The sequence below is a fragment of the Rhinatrema bivittatum genome, chromosome 3, assembly GCF_901001135.1.
Source record: "Rhinatrema bivittatum chromosome 3, aRhiBiv1.1, whole genome shotgun sequence".
NCBI lineage: Eukaryota > Metazoa > Chordata > Amphibia > Gymnophiona > Rhinatrematidae > Rhinatrema > Rhinatrema bivittatum.
The window spans coordinates 201278317-201300056 of record NC_042617.1 but is presented as its reverse complement, the minus strand read 5'-3'; the positions used below and the strand labels follow the sequence as shown (position 1 = coordinate 201300056).

The following is a 21740-nucleotide window of genomic DNA, read 5'->3' as shown; positions in this document are numbered from 1 at the left end:
TATGCCATACTGGGTCAGACCAAGGGTCCATCAATCCCAGTATCCTGTTTCCTCTAATAGTGGCCAATCCAAGTCACAACATGTACCTGACAAGTACCCAAACATTAAATAGATCCCATGCTACTAATACCGGCAACAAGCAGTGGCTATTCCCTATTGATTAATAGCAGTTTAAGAAATTCTCCAAGAAATTCTCCAAACTTTTTTTAAACCCAGCTACACTAACTGCCTTAACCATATTCTCTGGCAATGAATTCCAGAGCTTAACTGTGCGTTGAGTGAAAAAGAATTGTCTCTTATTTGTTTTAAATGTGCTACTTGCTAACTTCATGAAGTGCCCCCTAGTCCTTCAATTATCCAAAAGAGTAAATAGCCGATTCACATTTACTCATTCAAGTCCTTTCATGATTCTGTACACCTCTATCATATCCTGCCTTAACCATCTCTTCTCCAAGCTGAACAGCCCTAACCTCTTTAGCCTTTCCTCATAGGGGAGCCATTCTATGTCCTTTATCATTTTGGTCACCCATCTCTGTATTTCTCCAGTGGAACTATATCTTTTTTGAGATGTGGCGACCAGATCTGCACACAGTATTCAAGGTGTGGTCTCACCATGGAACAATACAGAGGCAATATAACATCCTCCATTTTATTTGCCATTCCCTTCCTAATAATTCCTAACATTCTGTTTGCTTTTTTGACCGCTACAGCACACTAAGCCGGAGGAACGGGCTGAGCCATTTCTCAGAGCGGCGACTTGTCTGCCCTTTTCTCCTCCCCTCTGTGACACCCAGCACGTAGCGCAGAGCTCTATGGGCCACACATGCGCGGTAGATCTGCTCTCTACTGCGCATTTGCGGTCCGTTGGTCAGAGCCCATTTATATTGTAGATAGCGTGTGTTGCTTTTACGTCCAACAGATGGTGCTGTTTTTCCCAAAAAGCATGTTTTTACCTGTCACAGGTGTGACATCTATATAATATAAGTATATAAAAACACGTGCGAAATCGAATACAACGTTGTGTCAAAATTTCAAAGCAATCTGTGAAGAACTTTCGGAGATTTAAGATTTTGAACAAATGAACATTTACATTTTTATTTATATATTTATATATATATTTATATAAGCTTCTCGTTTTAGTAACATCCTATTGTTTCAATGTCATACTGTTATATTGTTATACTGTATCTCCCAATTGAGTTCTATGTAAACCGGCATGATGTGTTTCACGAATGTCGGTAAATAAAAGTTAATAAATAAATAAATAAATAAATAAATATAGATAGATTAAAAAGCACAAGTCCAAGTACAGATCCCTGAGGCACACCATTGTTTACCTTTTTCCACTGTGAAAAAGGATCGTTTTATGCTACTCTCTCTGTTTCCATCTTTAATCAGTTTACAATCCACAATAGGACATTGCCTCCTATCCTATGACTTTTAGGTTTCTTAGAAGCCTCTCATGAGAGACTTTGTCAAATGTCTTCTGAAAATCCACCTTTATCCACATTTATTCATGCCTTCAAAAAAATGTAGCAGATTTGTGCGGCAAGACTTCCCATGGGTAAATCCATGCTGGCTGTATCCCATTAAATCATGTCTATCTATATGTTCTGTGATTTTATTCTTTATAATAGTTTCCACAATTTTTCCCGTCACTGAGGTCAGGCCCATTAATTTATAGTTTCTTCGATTACCTCTGGAGCTCTTTTTAAATATCGGGGTTATACTAGCTAGCTTCCAGTCTTCAGGTACAACGCATGATTTTAATGATAGATTACAAATCACTTGTAATAGGTCTGAAATTTCATTTTTTAGTTCTTTCAGAACCCTGGAATGAATACCATCTGATCCAGGTGATTTGCTGCTTTTCAGTTTGTCAATCTAGCCTACTATATCTTAGGTACACCATGATTTGGTTCAGTGTGACAAGAAACCTTAACCTTAACAAAAACAAGTTGCAGGAAAGTTACAATAAAAAAGGGGTATTGGGGGAAGGGAGAAGACGACGCTAGCAGCGGGAGGAGTAACTCAGTAACAATAACGGTGCTGTCATAGTGACTTTGCTGAAGATATAATGGTTAAGTATAAAGTTATCCAGTCACATAAGGCCAGCTAATTTTAGATCTGCACATAACTTTATCTCACCCAGAATGCTCCTTTTTATCCGGCTATAACTTAGCTAGATAACTAGCTGACTATGCCATAACTTGCTTTTGAATATGTACCTCCAAAAGACTAGGGGAAACTCCATGAAGTTAGTAAGTAGTACATATAAAACAAATCATAGATAATACTTTTTCACTAATGAACAATTAAGCTCTGGAGTACATTGCCAAAGAATATGATTAAGGCAGTTAACACAGCTTGATTAAAAAAAAACAAAAAAAACAGTTTGGACAAGTTCCTGGAGGAAAATTTCCTAGGCTGTTATTAAACAGATAGACTAAGGGAAAGCCACTGCTTATCCCTGAGCATAAGCAACTTGGAATCTATCTATATTTGGGATCCTGCCAGATACTTGTGATCTGGATTGGCCACTATTGGAAACATGATACTGTGCTTGATGGACCCTTGATCTAATCCAATATGGCAGTTCTTATGTTCCATCACCAGGGGCAAATTGGCCTATCGGGAGATCGGGCATCCCCCGGTGGGCCGGTTGCTCCAGTCACGTGGTCTGCCGTGCACGGCCGTGACAGAGCCGCGCTCGGCAGACCATGTGATGTGTCCTGGGCCGGCCTGGGCGGCGAATACCCGGGCCGGTCATCCTCGGGAATCCGCCGCTGTCCATCACATATGAAATAAAGATGAATAACTCGATTTTAATAATTTTTGGGTAGATATCAAACTTATCCAGATAAGTCTTATCCAGTTAACTTATAAGGGCTATTCAGCAGCATGGCTATGCTGAATATCCCTATAAAAGTTGTTAGTTAGCTGGATAAGTCTGGCTAACTTTAGACTTGCTATTGAGCAAGCCTAACTTATCTGATTAATTTAACTGGGTATTAGAGATGTGAATCGTGTGATCGATCATCTTAACGATCGATTTCGGCTGGGGGGGAGGGAATCTTATCGTCGTGGTTTTGTTTTTTAAAATATTGTGTAAATCGTAAAATCGGGGGAGGGCGGGAAAACCGGCACACTAAAACATCCCTAAAACCCACCCCGACCCTATAAAATAAATCCCCCACCCTCCTGAACCCCCCCCCCCAAATGCCTTAAATTACCTGGGGTCCAGAGGGAGGGGTCCCGGTGTGATCTTTTACTCTCGGACCTCCGGTGCGTTGTAGAAATGGCGCCGGCGCTACCTTTGCCCTGTCATATGACAGCAGGGCAAAGGTAGCGCCGGCGCCATTTTTGTTTTTTTGTCCCCCGACATCAGGAGCGTAGGATATCGCTCCCGGACCCCCGCTGGACCCCCAGGGACTTTTGGCCAGCTTGGGGGGGCTTCCTGACCCCCACAAGACTTGCCAAAAGTCCAGCGGGGGTCCGGGAACAACCTCCTAAACTCGAATCGTTTTGCCGTGCGGCAAAATGGCGCTGACCATGCCGTACGGTCGGCGCCATTTTGCTGTACGGCAAAACGATTCGAGTTTAGGAGGTCGTTCCTGGACGCCCGCTGGACTTTTGGCAAGTCTTGTGGGGGTCAGGAGGCCCCCCCAAGCTGGCCAAAAGTCCCTGGGGGTCCAGCGGGGGTCCGGGAGCGATCTCCTGGATGCATGACGTCGGGAGCTAGGAATCAAAATGGCGCCGGCGCTACCTTTGCCCTGTCACATGATAAGGGCAAAGGGCCACCGGAGCCATTTCTCTTCACAGCAGCCGTGGGACATCGCGCCAGGATCATCGCGCCAGGACCCCAGGTCATTTAAAACATTTTGGGGGGGTTCGGGAGGGTGGGGGTTTGTTTTAAAGGTTCGGGGTGGGTGTTAGGGTTTTTTTGGTGTGCCGGTTTTCCCACCCCCTATTTAACGATACAATACAAATGCCCCTGACAATAAGTCGTGGGCATTTGTATTGTATTGTGCACTCTAACGATTTTGGACGATTTTAAAATTATCTGACGATAATTTTAATCGTTCAAAAACGATTTACATCCCTACTGGGTATATCCAATATTGGCACGTATCTAGCTAAATTAACCAGACAAGTAGCTCCTCCCCAATCTATCCACATCCCACCCACTTCTTATCCAGGTAAATGGCAACTGCTGATCTCAGCCGGATATTCAGCATTTAGCTGGATAGGTTGTTATTCTCTGGCTAAGTAATGCTGAATATCAGCCTCTTAATTTGTTCTGTAGAACAAATTACTTTTAAGAATATTGCAGAAAGCACTGCTTCTATAAAACCACCTGCTGCACAACTGAAACTAGATTTCCAACTAGAGCTCCCTATAAAGGCGGATTAGCTCTGCCCTCAGATAATGCTGGTCGACAGGCCACTTTCTGACAATTCCTCTGCTGGGATCTGTCATGGGCCCAGCTTCCAACTGGGAATGTTTGAGGCAGTTCATAGTTGATGCATCTCACTAGCATCTTCTCTGAGTCCAACTAACTCATTAACTGGAGCTCCGCTTTTACCTTAACCAGATTGGGAGAGAATATTTACTTTCCTATCATGTAGCAGATAGACTCAGGACCAATGGGTATAGTGTGCTAACCAGATTGGGGGAAAATATTTACACATATTTGGGGACCTTCATTTTCAGTTATATTATTTTATTTTCGGGGCGGGGGGGGGGGGTGTTCACTGTTGTAACAAAAATAATCACTGTAAAAATGACTTTTCCACTGATTTCTCTCTTGCATGTTATAACAAAGTCATTTTTCCAATGCTTTTTGTTTTTTTGTTGTAACATTGAAATTCCCAGGAAAAATACAATAAAAACTGAAAGTAAAGGTCATTACCTCCCCCAACCCACCCCTAACCTCTCATTTACTGTAAATTTCAATTTTGCTGCCAGATGGCATTATTAGTGCAGTATACGTCAGCGCCACCTGGATTTTATCCAGTGTTACTTTAGAAATCACAAAGGACTCCGAAGCCTCACACACAATCAGGCCGATACAGTACAGTGCGCTCCGACGGAGCGCACTGTTAACCTGCCCTTGGACGCGCGTTTTCCCTTACCCCTTAATTCAGTAAGGGGAGGAAAACGCGCGACCAACCCGCGGCACCTAATAGCGCCCTAAACATGCAAATGCATGTTGTGGCCCTATTAATATGCGCACGGGATACAGAAAGTAAAATGTGCAGCCAAGCCACACATTTTACTTTACGAAAGGTAGGCGCTAGTTTCTGCCGGCACTGGGAAAGTGCACAGAAAAGCAGTAAAAACTGCTTTTCTGGGCACCCTCCGACTTAATATCATGGCGATATTAAGTCGGAGGTCCTGAAGAGTAAAAAAAGTTAAAAAAAAGAAAAAAAAAATTTTAAATGGGCCTGTGGCTGTCAGATCGAAAACTGGACGCTCAATTTTGCCGGCATCCGGCTCGAGAACCAACGCTGGCAAAATTGAAGCGTCGGCTGTCAAACCTGCTGACAGCCGCCGCTCCTGTCTAAAAAGAGGCGCTAGGGACGTGCTAGTGTCCCTAGTGCCTCCTTTTGCCTATTTCTACCGCACCACCTAATTTAAATACTGAATCGCGCGCACCGGCCACTCGCCGGTGCGCGCGCCAGGAGAGCGGGCATTCGTCCACTCTCCCGCGGACTTTACTGAATCGGCCTGAATGAAATTAAAGTTCCAAAAACCCTTGAAGGCCAGATTCATTATGGGTTTTCTCCACGTCCACACCTATGAAAATCTTTGGGGTGCTAGACCGGTGTTTCCCAGTCCTCTCCTGGAGATACTCTTAACTGGTCTGGTTTTTAGGATACCCATAATGAATGTGCATGAGATAAAATTTGCATACAGTAGACACCCAGGGAATTCAACTCTGTCACATGCATATTCATGGTTGCTATCCTGAAAACCAGACTGCTCAGGTGTGCCTCCAGGAGAGGGCTGGAAAATACTGGGCTAGAACCCAAGACATTCAAATTCTTTTTTTTTTTCTTGGGGGGGGGGGGGAGGGGGTGAGAGGAAGGGAGGGAGTGGGCTCACTACAATTTTTCAATAGCACAGAGTACAAACAGTAATACACACCCTGTATCTTTTAAAAATTGTTGTGGACTGGATGGCTTAAAGGAATTTTCACAGCAATACTGAGCCTTTCACCTCAAGGTCACTGGTTCAAATTCAGTTTAGGGTTGTACCTATCTTGAAAAGGTAGCCTGCGTGAAATGAGTCAGTGGCCCAGTGTTTACAGATTTAACTCATGCCTAGTCACTATGAATACCCTGAAAACCAAACCCCTCCAGGACCGTGCTGGGTATCGGACTTACTGAATATAAGCGAAGCAGCAACAATCCTGCCACTGACAATGTAAAGAAGAAGAGCTGTTTTATACTTATTTACCGTACTAATATATTTGGTACCTATTTCTACTCCCCAACACTCTTCCTTAATGGCCAGTGTGGGATTTGCTCTTTGAATTATTGCCATATGGCCTCCACAGATTCCTCCAGAATGTTGGTGTCAGGCATGCCGCCACAATATCTGAGCCTCCTTCAGTTGTAGGGAATGTCCTTATAGGCCTTTGCACATTATGGTGGTGAGTTTATAGAAGAGTTCTTATTTATTGTACTTTGTATTCTCAGGCACATCACTAAAAACACTTTTCTTTTTTTTTTTTTTTTAGCAGGGTCATGAGCATCTCTGCTGCTATCACCACAAACTCCAAAGCATTGCATCATGTTTTCAGTTGAATGGATTTCCCATATCACTTCTACACCTTCTCTTGGTACTAACAGTCACAAAGACTCAAAGCTGCACCAATCATCCTGTTTTTCTTTTCGGTTATCAACACAGTCCCCGCATGAACTCAATGACCTTACTGGTTTAAAAGCAAAGCGTCAACAGATTACAATCAAACATAAAACATTTTCTTTAATTGCCCTGAAATTTGGCAATTAGATCCAGTAAGTATTCCTCTGGAGGTTTGATTCATTCAGGGGAATGAACTGTTACACAGATTGGAGACAGTAAGAAGCATCTCAAGTGTACAGCACCATCCATAGAGACCATTAGCTTTCTCTGATAGGGAGAGAACTGTTTGAGGTACTTACCCTGCTGACTTCCTTAGGAGTCGAATCATCTGTGAGGAAACAAAACAAACAATTAGCCATTGTTGGAAGGTTCTGGAATGAAAGCAGAATACGCTATACTCTTTCAATAAGATGACACAAAATCCCTCTGGCTTTGCACTGAAGTAGTACTGTCACTAACACTGCTGTGGTCGTAACCAAGATATGCCACTTGTTTATTTACATACATGAGAACCACAAAATTAAATAGCTCTCATAACTCAAAACTGAAGTAAAAGTACTCTTAAAACTATAAGGTCCAGATGTACTACATTTTTTTATTCCCATTTTGTATCTGTGAGAAAAAGTTTAGTATACTTGATCCTTAATGGGCTTGCAGAATCATCCTTTACAAATTTAAAGGAAAGTTGCTAAAAATATGTGATATTATGTAATGATTTCATTCAATGTACAATAAACTTATCTGCATACCAGTTAAGGCACTAACCAGATTCAACCATTTGTTTCAAACAGATACATTACTTATTTCCTCATGCCTTGGTAAACATTTAAAATGGATCTCTTTTTTTCCCCCAGGCATAATTCCATTAAGCTATTTATTTATTTTGACTTCTTGTGTATAGATCCAAAAAATATTGTTCCCAGCAAGTAAGAACAAAAGTGCAAATCGCATAAAATAAAAACCATATACACATACAATCATAAAATAAAATATCAGTGAACACTGCAAACAGCTAATACAATCCATTAATAGGGAACATCAATTTCCTCAAAAACATCAGCAAATACAAACCCCCACATAAGCAGAACTGCCAAGCATTTGTCAATTTAGCCCAAAAACTAACAGATGAAGGTAATATATACATCTGATCATCTCCTGAATTATACTTAGTTCTATTTGCTGTAGCTTCCTTGTCATCACCCAGGGCGCTGTTGGTCACTGACTCATCTTGATAAGGTTATTGTGTATAGGGAGCTTGAAGTGTGGTCAGTGCAACTCCATATCATCAATGTCAACATCATGATCATGCAGCCCTAGTTTTGTGTATTCCAAAGGTAGGCAATTTCGGTCCTGGAGGGCCACAAATAGATCAGGTTCTCAGGATATCCGCAATGAATATGCATGAGGTATTTTTGCATATACTGCTTCCACGGTATGTAGATATATCTCATGCATATTCATTATGGATATCCTGAAAGCCAGACCCATTTGTGGCACTCCAGGACCGGAGCGGCCTACTCCTGGTGCATTCATTCAGTTACTACATTTTCTAGGGATACTTAATGCAGTTTTGACAGCTTATTCAGATTCAAGTAGTGATCAGTTTTTAGTTATTGATGAATAAACTAATGTAGTTTCCTTAATAGTCTTCTTTTGATTGAGATATAAAAGTCAACAAATAAGAAGTAGGAGATAGTCCAATAAAAAATAATATATTTATTACTAGCTTTCAAAAGCCATTCTCCTTTCTTCAGGCCAATGCAAAAATGAAGGATCTTGTTGCTTGAAAATACAAATATTCCTGCTTCTCCAGTTCTAGGTTTACAGCAAGTACCTAATCTGAAGCAAATCTTAATATGGTGCAAGCTTCAAATAACAAACTCAGGAAGAATAAGTGGCCCAACCCTAAATATTCCAGCTTTGGATAACGTGCTGAGAAAGGGAGCCTCAAGGAGACCTAACTATCACTCACTGTAAACTTTCCTATCCAGTAGCATGAAGGGAACAAAAGAACTGAGAGTCAAAAATTAATGTGTCTCTATCAGCATAGAGAGACCTGAACCTAAAAGTATCAAATGTCCATGGCCAAGAAAGTCTTTCAGAAAAAAAAAATGCCTTATGGAATTGCACCTTGCACAATTATCAGTAATTATCACAATAAAATATTGTCAAACCCTGAAGGGAGAATTGCCACAAGGTTCTGAGTGCCTTTGACGTAATGGAAGTCACAGTGTAGATGAGCTATGCATGTGTCAGATGGTCCAGTGCTTCTTAAGAATTCCCTAGTATGCTGCATTTTCTATTTTTAACAACATCGGCTTGAATTGTTAATCAATTCCTCCTTTTCAGCAATTAGCATTTGTACACACTAGCATCTTCCGGAAGCGTGTAATGCAACAGGGTATGGCTGACAGATTCCAAGTGATTAATTTCGGAAATTACTTCCACAATGGAGTATATTTTAAATGGTTTAAAACTCATTTCACTGTTAATCAGTGCTTGAGTTATAATAAAATGAAAACAAGGAGAAACTTTCCTCTCTCCAATCACACCTAAGGCCTTCAGAACATAACAAGTGCCATGCTGGGTCAAACCAATGGTTTATCAAGCCCAGCATCCTGTCTCTGAAAGTGGCCAGGGAAGTCGTTTAGAAATGCCCATCAAAACCCATCAAACTCTTTCCATGTTGCTCACTCCCAGAAGCAGGAGGTGGAGGCACTTAAGGCAATCCAGCTCAATAATAGTTAATAGACCTGTTCTCTGGAAACTTGTCCAAACCTTTTTTAAACTCGGCTAAATTGCTAGCTCTGACCTCATTCTCTGGCAGCAAATTCCTTAATTTTATTATGAGCTGGTTGAAAAAAAAAAAACTTTCTAGAATTAATTTTGAATTTACTATTAGTTTCATGGAGTGGTCCCTTAGCCCTGGAGGTATGGGAAAGAGTAAATAACCATTTCCTATCAATTTGTTTTACACCTCTTAGGATTTTGTACACCTTTATCATGCCTCCTCGGAGTTATCTCTTCTCCAACTTAATGAGCCTTACCGTATTAAAAAAAACTCTCTTTATAAAAGAACCATTTCACCCCGTTTATTACTTTTGCTGCTCTTCTCTGTAGCTTTTCTAGTTCTGTTATATCTTTTTTTAAGATGGAGGCGATCAAAACTGCACACAATATTCAAGGTGCGGTCTCATCATAAATCAATACAGGAGTGATTACAATATTCCCTGTTTTAATCTCTATTCTTTTCTAAATAATTCCTAGCATTTCATTTGCTTTTTTTAGCTACTGCCATACACTGAGCTGAAGATTTCTACATATTGTTCACAATGGCTCCGAAATGCATTTGCTAAGTGGTAAAATAATATGGAACATAGCATTCTGTAGATATAATGTGGGTTTATTTTAGAACTTCATGTAAATAAATAGATTTTCTTATGTGCATTACTTTGTGCTTGTTCACATAAAATGTGACCTGCCTTTAGATGCCTTTACCAGTCTCAGCCCTTCTGTAATTCCTCAAAGTCAGCTTGTGTTTCAACCATTTTGAATAATTTTTGTCATCTGTAGATTTGACCACCTCACTCTTTGTTTCCTTTTACAGGTCATTAATGAATATTTTAAACATTGGTCCCCAGGGCTGGTTCTTTCAATAAGCAAATAAGGCCATCGCCTAGGGTGCCAACATTTTGGGAGGTGGCAATAATCTCCAGGTGCTGTCTAATCATGATTAAGGCACAGAACCACAAGAGAGAAGGAGATGGATGCTAGGTAGATGGAGGAGGGGGGAAGGATAATGCAGGCATCCAGGACATCACTCGTTCGCAACCACCCCCTTTCACACTTTGAATAAATGCAACTGACAACATGCTTTGGGTTAACTGGGCCGCAGCTTTAATAACTTGGAGGTCCGAGCCATTGAATTAACATAACAATTTAACAACATCTCCGACCATCGTCCGCCACTCCTCTAGCAGGACGATCCCCCGCCAGCCACACGGCTCGTTCCTCGACCTTTCCCGGGTTCCGGCCCCCGCCACCTGCCAGCAAGGAGCCAACCCGGCGGCCCCCGCCGCTGACGAGCAAGGAGCCAGGCCAGGGGACTCCCGCCACTGACGAGCAAGGAGCCAGACCATGGGACTCCCGCTGTATGCCAGCAAGGAATCCACATCCGACAACTATCCCAGTTGTCTACCATTCATTAATTACCACATAATGCCATCTTACTCATTATGCTATACAAGCTGTACCGGCTCGGGCCATCCGCCAGCTGCGACAAGCAAGTAAACAACAATTACAAACCAAACAAATAAGAAAAGGGTGGGTGGGAGGGAAAACGGTCGACCGGCTCTCAGGGCAGTCGCGGAGAAGTGAAACCAACGCCGCCCTGCCCCGAGACTCCGCCCCCCCAAGATCCCCCTCTAAGCTCCCCCGCCAATTACAGCCTGCCAACACCGCAGCCGTGCCTTGCCTACCCCTCCTCCCTACTCCACGCCCTCCGTTACTTCCCCCTGACTGACCGAACTGCCTCCCTTATGTGCTCCCCCCCCCCCCCCCCCCCCCCGTTTTACCCGGCTCCCGAAGCGAGCCTGGGCCTTCATTATCCTGGCCAGCTGTGCACGGGGCCCAGCTGACCTTTCAGAAAGAGAGGAAGCTGGCTGGATCAGGGAGCTGTGGGCAGATAAAGGTGGGGTGGAGAGAAGGAGTGAGAGAGAGAAAGAGAATTCTGGTCAGATAGGTGGGTGGAGAGATAGAATGCAGGACACTGTAAAAAAGGGGCAAAGAGATTGGAATGATGCTGCTGTGCTAAGCAGGGCGTGATGAACAGAATGAAGAAAATGCTGGGGAAGAGAAGAAGAGCATAGAGATGTTGGACAGGGAGACAGAGCAAAAAAATGCTGGGCACTGTGGACAGTGGCCAAAGGGTGGGGGATGCAGGACTTGGCAGAGGGTGAGAAATGGATGCTGAGTGGGGTGAGTGAGGCGGATGCTGTGCCCAAGCTGCTTCTGATAGGCAGGTGAGTAAGTGGCAGAGCATGAGGTTGAATGTTCACTAGGGCATCTAATACCCTTGCACTGGCTCTGCTGGTCCCTCTGCCCATTTGGAAAAATGACCATTTAATCCTATTGGGGTAGATTTTATAACATGTGCACGTGGCATACATGTGCGCGAGCTACCTGGCGTGCGCACATAAGAACATAAGAAAATGCCAGACTGGGTTAGACCAAGGGTCCATCAAGCCCAGCATCCTGTTTCCAACAGTGGCCAATCCAGGCCATAAGAACCTGGCAAGTACCCAAAAACTAAGTCTATTCCATGTTACCGTTGCTAATGGCAGTGGCTATTCTCTAAGTGAACTTAATAGCAGGTAATGGACTTCTCCTCCAAGAACTTATCCAATCCTTTTTTAAACACAGCTACACTAACTGCACTAACCACATCCTCTGGCAACAAATTCCAGAGTTTAATTGTGCGTTGAGTAAAAAAGAACTTTCTCCGATTAGTTTTAAATGTGCCCCATGCTAACTTCATGGAGTGCCCTAGTCTTTCTACTATCCGAAAGAGTAAATAACCGATTCACATCTACCCGTTCTAGACCTCTCATGATTTTAAACACCTCTATCATATCCCCCCTCACTCGTCTCTTCTCCAAGCTGAAAAGTCCTAACCTCTTTAGTCTTTCATCATAGGGGAGCTGTTTCATTCCCCTTATCATTTTGGTAGCCCTTCTCTGTACCTTCTCCATCGCAATTATATCTTTTTTGAGATGCGGCGACCAGAATTGTACACAGTATTCAAGGTGCGGTCTCACCATGGAGTGTTACAGAGGCATTATGACATTTTCTGTTTTATTCACCATTCCCTTTCTAATAATTCCCAACATTGTTTGCTTTTTTGACTGCCGCAGTACACTGAACCGACGATTTCAATGTGTTATCCACTATGACACCTAGATCTCTTTCTTGGGTTGTAGCACCTAATATGGAACCCAACATTGTATAATTATAGCATGGGTTATTTTTCCCTATATGCATCACCTTGCACTTATCCACATTAAATTTAATCTGCCATTTGGATGCCCAATTTTCCAGTCTCATAAGGTCTTCCTGCAATTTATCACAATCTGCCTGAGATTTAACTACTCTGAACAATTTTGTGTCATCTGCAAATTTGATTATCTCACTCGTCGTATTTCTTTCCAGATCATTTATAAATATATTGAAAAAGTAAGGGTCCCAATACAGATCCCTGAGGCACTCCACTGTCCACTCCCTTCCACTGAGAAAATTGTCCATTTAATCCTACTCTCTGTTTCCTGTCTTCTAGCCAGTTTGCAATCCATGAAAGGACATCGCTACCTATCCCATGACTTTTTACTTTTCCTAGAAGCCTCTCATGAGGAACTTTGTCAAATGCCTTCTGAAAATCCAAGTATACTATATCTACCGGTTCACCTTTATGCACATGTTTATTAACTCCTTCAAAAAAGTGAAGCAGATTTGTGAGGCAAGACTTGCCCTGGGTAAAGCCATGCTGACTTTGTTTCATTAAACCATGTCTTTCTATATGTTCTGTGATTTTGATGTTTAGAACACTTTCCATTATTTTTCCTGGCACTGAAGTCAGGCTAACCGGTCTGTAGTTTCCCGGATCGCCCCTGGAGCCCTTTTTAAATATTGGGGTTACATTTGCTATCCTCCAGTCTTCAGGTACAATGGACGATTTTAATGGTAGGTTACAAATTTTTACTAATAGGTCTGAAATTTCATTTTTTTAGTTCCTTCAGAACTCTGGGGTGTATACCATCCAGTCCAGGTGATTTACTACTCTTCAGTTTGTCAATCAGATCTACCACATCTTCTAGGTTCACAGTGATTTGATTCAGTCCACCTGAATCATTACCCATGAAAACCTTTTCCATTACGGGTACCTCCCCAACATCCTCTTCAGTAAACACCGAAGCAAAGAAATCATTTAATCTTTCCGCGATGGCCTTATCTTCTCTAAGTGTCCCTTTAACCCCTCGATCATCTAACAGTCCAACTGACTCCCTCACAGGCTTTTTGCTTCGGATATATTTTTAAAAGTTTTTACTGTGAGTTTTTGCCTCTACTGCCAACTTCTTTTCAAATTCTCTCTTAGCCTGTCTTATCAATGTCTTACATTTAACTTGCCAATGTTTATGCTTTATCCTATTTTCTTCTGTTGGATCCTTCTTCCAACTTGCGCGCGCAAGTTATAAAATCCAGGATCGGCGCACACAAGGGGGTGCACAATTGTGCACCTTGCACAAGCTGAGCCACGCTGCCTTCCTCCGTTCCCTCCCAGGCCGCTCTGAAACCTTCCCCCAAACCTAACCTTCCTACCCCTTCTCCTAATCTTTCCCCTCCCTAGCCCTACTCTAACCCTCCCCCAAAATCTTTATTTCACCTTTTGCGCTTGCCTAGAGGCAAGCACAGGGGCCTGGAGGTTGCCAGGCAAGCACAGAGGCCTCTGGCACCGTCACCGCCCCCTTTTGTAAGCCCCAAGACTTACACGCGTCGCCGGGCCTTTTGAAAATAGGCCCGGCGCGTACGGGACTGGTTACGCGTGTAAATCCTCCGGATTTAAGTGCATAACCCTTTTACATTCCGGCCCATTTTGTTTCCTGTCTTTTAACCAGTTTCCAGTTCACAAAAGGACCTTGTCTTCCATCCCATAATTTTTTAATTTCCTCAGGAGTCATTCATAAGGGAATTTTTTTAAATGCCTTTGGAAATTTCTTTATTGATAGCCCCTCCTCCATCCACATGTTTATTTACACCTTCATAAGATTCAAATAGACTGGTAGGGCAAGACTTCCCCTCGCTAAATCCACATTGGCTCTTCCTTTGATGTTGGCCTTGATCCATAGCTGCCCTCTCCCTCCCCTTACCCCAAGGCTTTGATCAGTCATTGGCTCTCTTCCTAGCTACAATGCACCTCTTTCAACTTCTACCTGCTTTGGGTACTTTTTCTTGCCAGCTCCATGATACCTGCCTTCTACTACCCTGTATGTCTTTGCTCTTCTCTCTTCTCTTTCATATGTATGTACCTGTTCTCCATTTTCCCCATCTGCATTCCTATTTTGCTTCCCTCCGTACCTATATATCCTTTCACCTATGCCTTTTTACATTTTTCTCTTTCCCCCTTTCTTCCTGTGTCTGTTCTTCTCTCCTCTTCCCTGTATCTTTGCTTTTCTCTCTTCATGCATTTCTGCTCTTTTCCCTTGCTCTCACATCTCTCTTCTCTCTACATTTGCTCCATGTGCTTTCCTCTCCCCTCCGCCCCTGGGTCTTTCTCTCCTTCTTTCCTCATTCCCAGTGTAGTGTCTCTTTCTGGTCTCCTTTCCTTGTATTTCTCGGCACTGCCCACCACGCCCTCCCTCTATATTTCATCATATATCTTTCCTCTCCCTACCTGTAACTCTCTCCTGCCCCCTGTACCTGTCTTCTCTCCCTCGCCCTCTGTATATCCTTCTTGTCTCAGAATCAGACCTAGTCAGTAGATGGCAGAAGTACCAGAGACGTCATTCTATTCTCTTCACATACAGGGGAGATGGGAGAGAGAACAATTTGTTTGCGTCACTGTGGAAAATGTTTAAATAAAGCATTGTTAAAAAGCATGGCTTGTTTGGTAATATGGTGTCAGAAGCCAGGAGCACAATTCTGTGTTTTTTTAAGCCACTGAATTGTATCTTTTTCATTAAAAAAAAAAGCTTTAAATATAGGTAGGCTTATTGGAAAGAGCAAATCAGAGCAAGACTGAAGTGAAGTTAAAAAAAATAAATAAAGTCTCATCCAACATGGACTTTAAGGAGAATCTGGCTGCAAACTAGCTATTTTACCAGTTACAATGAGAAGATTATAAAGTTGCAACAGAGCAAGACAAAAAAAAAAAAGGAACACAATGAATTGAGAAGAGACTCTTTGCGTATTTATCAGCACCTCACATCACATTTTAAAATGCACCTGACATGCTCAAAAGCCATTTCCTGCCCTCCCATAATTTCTGCATGAATAATATATCCTTAATACAACAGACCAAGCCTAATCTGAAACTACTGACCACTACTTTACTAAGCTATGGCAGCTGACTGTAGCATGTGAATTTGGGGGACTCATGATTGTATAGTACACTAAGGATGCAAGCATCAAGGAGGGAATGCTGAGAAACCCAGCTTATCTTGCAGTGGGGGTCCTGGTCTGCAGCGGAAGAAAATCTGTGCAGGGGACCCAGGAGGCTAGATACTCGAGTAATAGCCAAGTATTGGTGGCTATTTAGATTATTACAAAGCTTTGTGGTTAGATATGGGAAGGGAGAGGTATTGGGTGTGAACTAAACAGAGGATTCTGTGTGCTCATATACCCAAATGGAAGAGTGCAAAAGAGAAAGATGACAAATACTTTCATGTGAATGAGCAGTGAATATTTACTAGCAGTCACGTCCTATGGCTGGCAACTGGGATATACATTTAGCAAAGTCAAAAGGAATAACTGGGCTAACTGGATGGATCTATTGGTCTTCTGCCATCATCTGCTATGCTACTGTTTCAAATATACACATGTAGTTTTCCCCCCAACTCAACTCCAGCCACAGATAAAGCAGGGACAGTGTACATAGATTCTGCTAAACTTGTGTACATGTTGGCAAAATGACAATTCATTACAAATAAGAAGGGTACAAAAGTCCTATGCTATCTTTGCCACTAGCTGGCTTGATGAAAATATACCTATTAAGCTTTGCGCCAATAATTGTTCTACATACCACATTTGAAAACTCAAGAAAAATGTAGGTATTAATTCACTAAAAGGTGAATTTTAAATGCCGGGCGTTTGCCAAAATCGGAAGATGTGCACAAATGTAGGACTTGTGCGTGTCCACCTGATTTTAAAAGCTAGCTATATGCTTATCTCTTTCCTGATACCTGAATATCTCACTTGGAATGAAAAAGGGGTGTGGTGTGGGTGGGGTGTGGACATCCAGGTGCAGGGCCAAGAGAAGTGCGCACAAGTAGTTACGCGCCCGGGCGTATGCCCAAGTCCTGTGCCGCGTAAGGTTACTTCTACTATGGAGGAAGTAGAAGTTTAAAAAAAACAAACTGGCATCTCTGAGTGGTTTAAGATGTCTGGGGTAACTAGGGGGAGTGCAGGCTAAAGAACCAAGGGGATTTAGAGGACCTAGCTGGTCATGGCTTGGAAGCGTGCCTGTTATAAAATTTCCCCACTTGTGCAGCTCAAACCCGGATGTGCACAGCTGTGCACACTCAGTTGCAAAATAGGGCGCACACGTGCACATGTTATAAAAGTGCCTGGTTCTTCGGCGCATGCCGACGCACATGCATCAATATACGCCCATGCACCCCTCTCTGAAAGCTACTGTCTAAGGCTTTTCTTCCATTCTTTGTCTATATAAAAACAGCTTAGTAAATCAGGCCTTGAGATTTAACTACTCTGCATAATTTTGTGTCAACCGCAAATTGAAGCACCTCACTCATCGTGCCCCTTTCTAGTTCGTTGATAAATATATTAAAAAGCACCGGTCCAAGTACAGATCCCTGAGGCACTCTACTGTTTACCTTTTTCCACTGTAAAAACAGACCATTTAAGCTCTGTTTCCTGTCTTTTAACCAGTTTGCAATCCACAAAAAGATATCTCCTCCTATCCCATGACTTTCTAGTTTTCTTAAATGTCTCTCATGAAGGACATTGTCAACGCCTTCTGAAAATCCAAATATACCTCATCTACCAGTTTATCTTTGTCCACGTGTTTATTCAATCTTTCATAAAAATGTAGATTTATGAGGCAAGGGGGGTGCCTTGAGCAGCGACCAAGATAGCCGCCTAACCATCGAGCTCCGCCAGACCTCGCTCAATTTGATTATGTAAACCCACTTGATTCCTGCATTATTTTGCCAAAAAACGTTGTCCCTTACTGTTGAAGATGTCCACTTCCAAATCGGGAAAGATAGAGGCAGCCTTCGCTGCAGTTTCAGGCTCCAAGCGTGCCAAGCCGGATCCGCCTACGCTGGAAACATCCCCCGTGCCCAAAACAATGGCATCTGCAGATTTAGTTCTGGTTGAGCTAAAGCCTGCTCACCAGTCACTCGAGGTGAGCCTTGCAGGAGAGACGGGAGGCAAAGGACAAAGATTTTGAAAACGAAACCAAAACTAATTAGCCACTCCAGAGCTGAGAGCCAGCAGGACCCAACGTGATGAGTGAGCCGCGCCCCTAAACAGGCAGCAGGCCTATCAGAGGGCGGCTACTGCCCCCTTTAAACTCCGGCGCATCTCAGCGGCGTCCATTTCGGCGGCCTACATCGCGGCGCCCACCCGCACCCTACCGCTCCCTCCTCCTCCCTGCCGAGGCTTGCGCGATCGGCGCGGCCCATCCGGGGAAAAAGCCTGCTCACCAGTCACTCGAGGTGAGCCGTGCAGGAGAGACGGGAGGCAAAGGACAAAGATTTTGAAAACGAAACCAAAACTAATTAGCCACTCCAGAGCTGAGAGCCAGCAGGACGCAACGTGGTGAGTGAGCCGCGCCCCTAAGCAGGCAGCAGGCCTATCAGAGGGCGGCTACTGCCCCCTTTAAACTCAGGCGCATCTCAGAGGCGTCGCGCGCCCGAAGGAGCGCGACCTAAGGGGCCTGCCCCTTAGCGCGCCCCTTCGGGCGTGCCTGGGCCGTTACCCACCCCATCCTTTCATTCAGCGACCACTCTTCCACCCATTCAACCTCCAGCTGAACACACAGCAACACATCCAGTCTCCAGCAGCACTCATCCAGTCTCCAGCAGCACTCATCCAGTCTCCAGCAGCACTCAACCTATCACCAGCAGCACATCCAATCTCCAGCAGCACTCTTTCAGCCTCCAGCAGCACTCTTTCAGTCTCCAGCAGCACTCATCCAGTCTCCAGCAGCACCCATCCAGTCTCCAGCAGCACTCAACCTATAACCAGCAGCACATCCAATCTCCAGCAGCACTCATCCAGTCTCCAGCAGCACCCATCCAGTCTCCAGCAGCACTCAACCTATCACCAGCAGCACATCCAATCTCCAGCAGCACTCTTTCAGCCTCCAGCAGCACTCTTTCAGTCTCCAGCAGCACTCATCCAGTCTCCAGCAGCACTCATTCAGCCTCCAGCAGCACGCATTCAGCCTCCAGCAGCACATCCAGACTCCAGCAGCACTCATCCCGCACCGATCCAACCTTTTCCAACTATGCACTACTGCCCACGCAACTACAAATCACTCATCCCAATCATGATCTCCCCCACTACACAATTCTTAGGTCTCACTCTATTCACCATCATCCTTTTCAACGCGCAATCGCTCACCAACAAAACTCTTATACTCAACGACATACTGCAGGACACAACCCCAGACTTTTGCGCCATAACAGAAACATGGCTCAAATCCACCGATATAACCCTCATTAACCAACTACCAACACAGACTTACGATTTCTTCTCCATCCCTAGACAAAAAAAAAGAGGAGGGGGTATCTTCTTAGCTGCAAAAAAATCCTTAAGGTTCACACACCACCACATCAGTACAGCTACCAAACTAGAACTAGGATTGTTCAAATCAGAACATCTCCAAATCCTTCTAGTCTATGCCCCTCCAGGATTACTAGAGTCAGATGCCTCACCTATTATCGAAACCATAACTTTACATCTCAATCTTGACTCCCCTGCTATAATCCTGGGCGACTTCAACTTACATGTTGACAAAGTCCCCCTTTCAACAAACTGTGAAGCTTTCCTCACCGCAATGTCAGCGATGGGTTTCAAACAACAAATCAACAAACCCACCCACAAAGCAGGCCACACGCTCGATCTCTTCTTTACAAACTCCGGTATTTCCCTTACAAAACAACCAAATTGCAAAAAAGTCCCATGGTCTGACCATTCGCTAATCTCCACCAGCTTTTCTTTACCAAGATCAGACTCCAATCTTAACTCAAGACCCTCTTTCCTATACAGAAAACCTTGCACCTCGGAACACCTCAGCAACCTCCTAACCTCAGATCTACCACTCATCGATGTCTCTACGCCCAACTCTGCCCTTCAATCCTGGTCCAAAATAACAAAATCTATAGCAAACACTCTCTGCCCACTGACAACCAAAATAAGGTTGTCTAATGCATCCAAAAGACAACCCTGGTTTAATGATGAACTGCGAAAGCTCAAACAACTACTTCGGCAGAAAGAAAGAAAATGGCGCAAAGCCCCTTCACCGGCCTCACTATCTGACTACAAACGCTCACTCCATCTATACAAAAGTAGCATGCTGAAAACCAAAAGAGACTATTATGCCCAGAAGGTTCATCATCTCATCTTTGACTCAAAAGCTTTATTCGCCTTCGTTTCCAGCCTCACTAAACCTGTCATTCCAGATATCCCACCCGAGTTAGCCCAGACCAAAGCAGATGAACTGGCTCTTCATTTCAACAAAAAAATATCTGATCTCCTTAATCAGCTGATTACAAACACTACTGCTCCAGACAATTCATATCCCCCCCAAAGCAAAGACATACAGCTTAACGCCTTCGAACCCATTACAATCACAGAGATAAATTCGGTGTTAAAGAGAATGAAACCGTCATCACACCCTTTTGATCAAATCCCTTCTAAAATGCTTCTTCTCATCCCTGACACTATAGAAAAAACCCTGGCAGAAATCATAAACTGCTCCCTATCACACGGTATCTACCCAGATGACCTAAAAACTGCCTCAATCAAGCCTCTGCTAAAAAAACCAAATCTAAACGCATGTGATCCCAACAACTTCCGCCCTATTTCCAACCTCCCATTCATAGCTAAAATCATGGAAAAATTGGTAAACACCCAACTATCCAACTACCTAGAGGACCACAGTATTCTGTCCCCAAACCAATATGGTTTTCACAAAGCCGCAAGCACCGAAACACTACTACTCTCTCTCAGGGACTACCTCATTTCTGGAATTGATAAAGGCCAAACATTTTTACTAATCCTCCTTGACTTCTCGGCGGCCTTCGACACCGTCAATCACGTCCTCCTTCTAAAACAACTGGCAAACATTGGATTGACAGGTGCTACACTAAACTGGTTCAAAACATTCCTAGAAAACAGAGGATATAGAGTCAAAATCCACAATAAAGAATCCCAATACCACCCTTCTAACAGAGGAGTGCCGCAAGGTTCATCACTTTCACCCACGCTCTTTAATGTCTACCTGTTACCACTATGTCATCTTCTTACAAAATTAAGCCTGAAACACTTCTTGTTCGCAGACGATGTACAGATCGTGATTCCCATAAAAGAAACAATCTCAAAAACAATGGAATTCTGGGACAGTTGCTTATTAGAAATTAAACTTCTCCTCAACAGCCTAAATCTCGTACTCAATGCTTCGAAAACGGAATTCCTGCTCATATCACCGGAAAACAATAACTCACTTCCAAAACCACCCACACTCCTTCAAACAACCCATGTAAGAGATCTAGGAGCTATCTTAGACAATCGTCTCAACCTCAAAACATTCATTAACCAAACCACCAAAGATTGCTTCTACAAATTACATATTCTGAAAAGAATTAAACCACTTTTCCACGCTCAAGACTTTAGAACAATCTTGCAAGCAATAATCTTTTCTAAACTAGATTATTGCAACTCATTACTACTAGGCCTCCCAGCTTCTTATACCAAACCCCTTCAAATGGTTCAGAACTCTGCAGCCAGAGTGCTTACAAACTCCAGGAAAATTGACCACATCTCCCCCATCCTCAAAAACCTCCATTGGTTACCGATCCACTATAGAATCATGTACAAATCCATCAACATCATATACAAGACCATTAACC

The 21740-nt window shown here is 43.4% G+C and overlaps 1 protein-coding gene across 3 annotated transcripts in view; it reads right to left on the bottom strand.

Annotated features, from left to right (window-relative positions):
* PDE10A (phosphodiesterase 10A) overlaps window positions 1-21740 on the bottom strand; it is a 748737-nt gene that overhangs the window by 400657 nt on the left and 326340 nt on the right. For all 3 annotated transcript variants that reach the window (XM_029594115.1, XM_029594117.1, XM_029594116.1), the window contains one exon: window positions 7173-7201. In XM_029594115.1, coding sequence (XP_029449975.1) covers window positions 7173-7201 — 29 coding nt within the window. The remainder of the gene's footprint in view (window positions 1-7172; window positions 7202-21740) is intronic.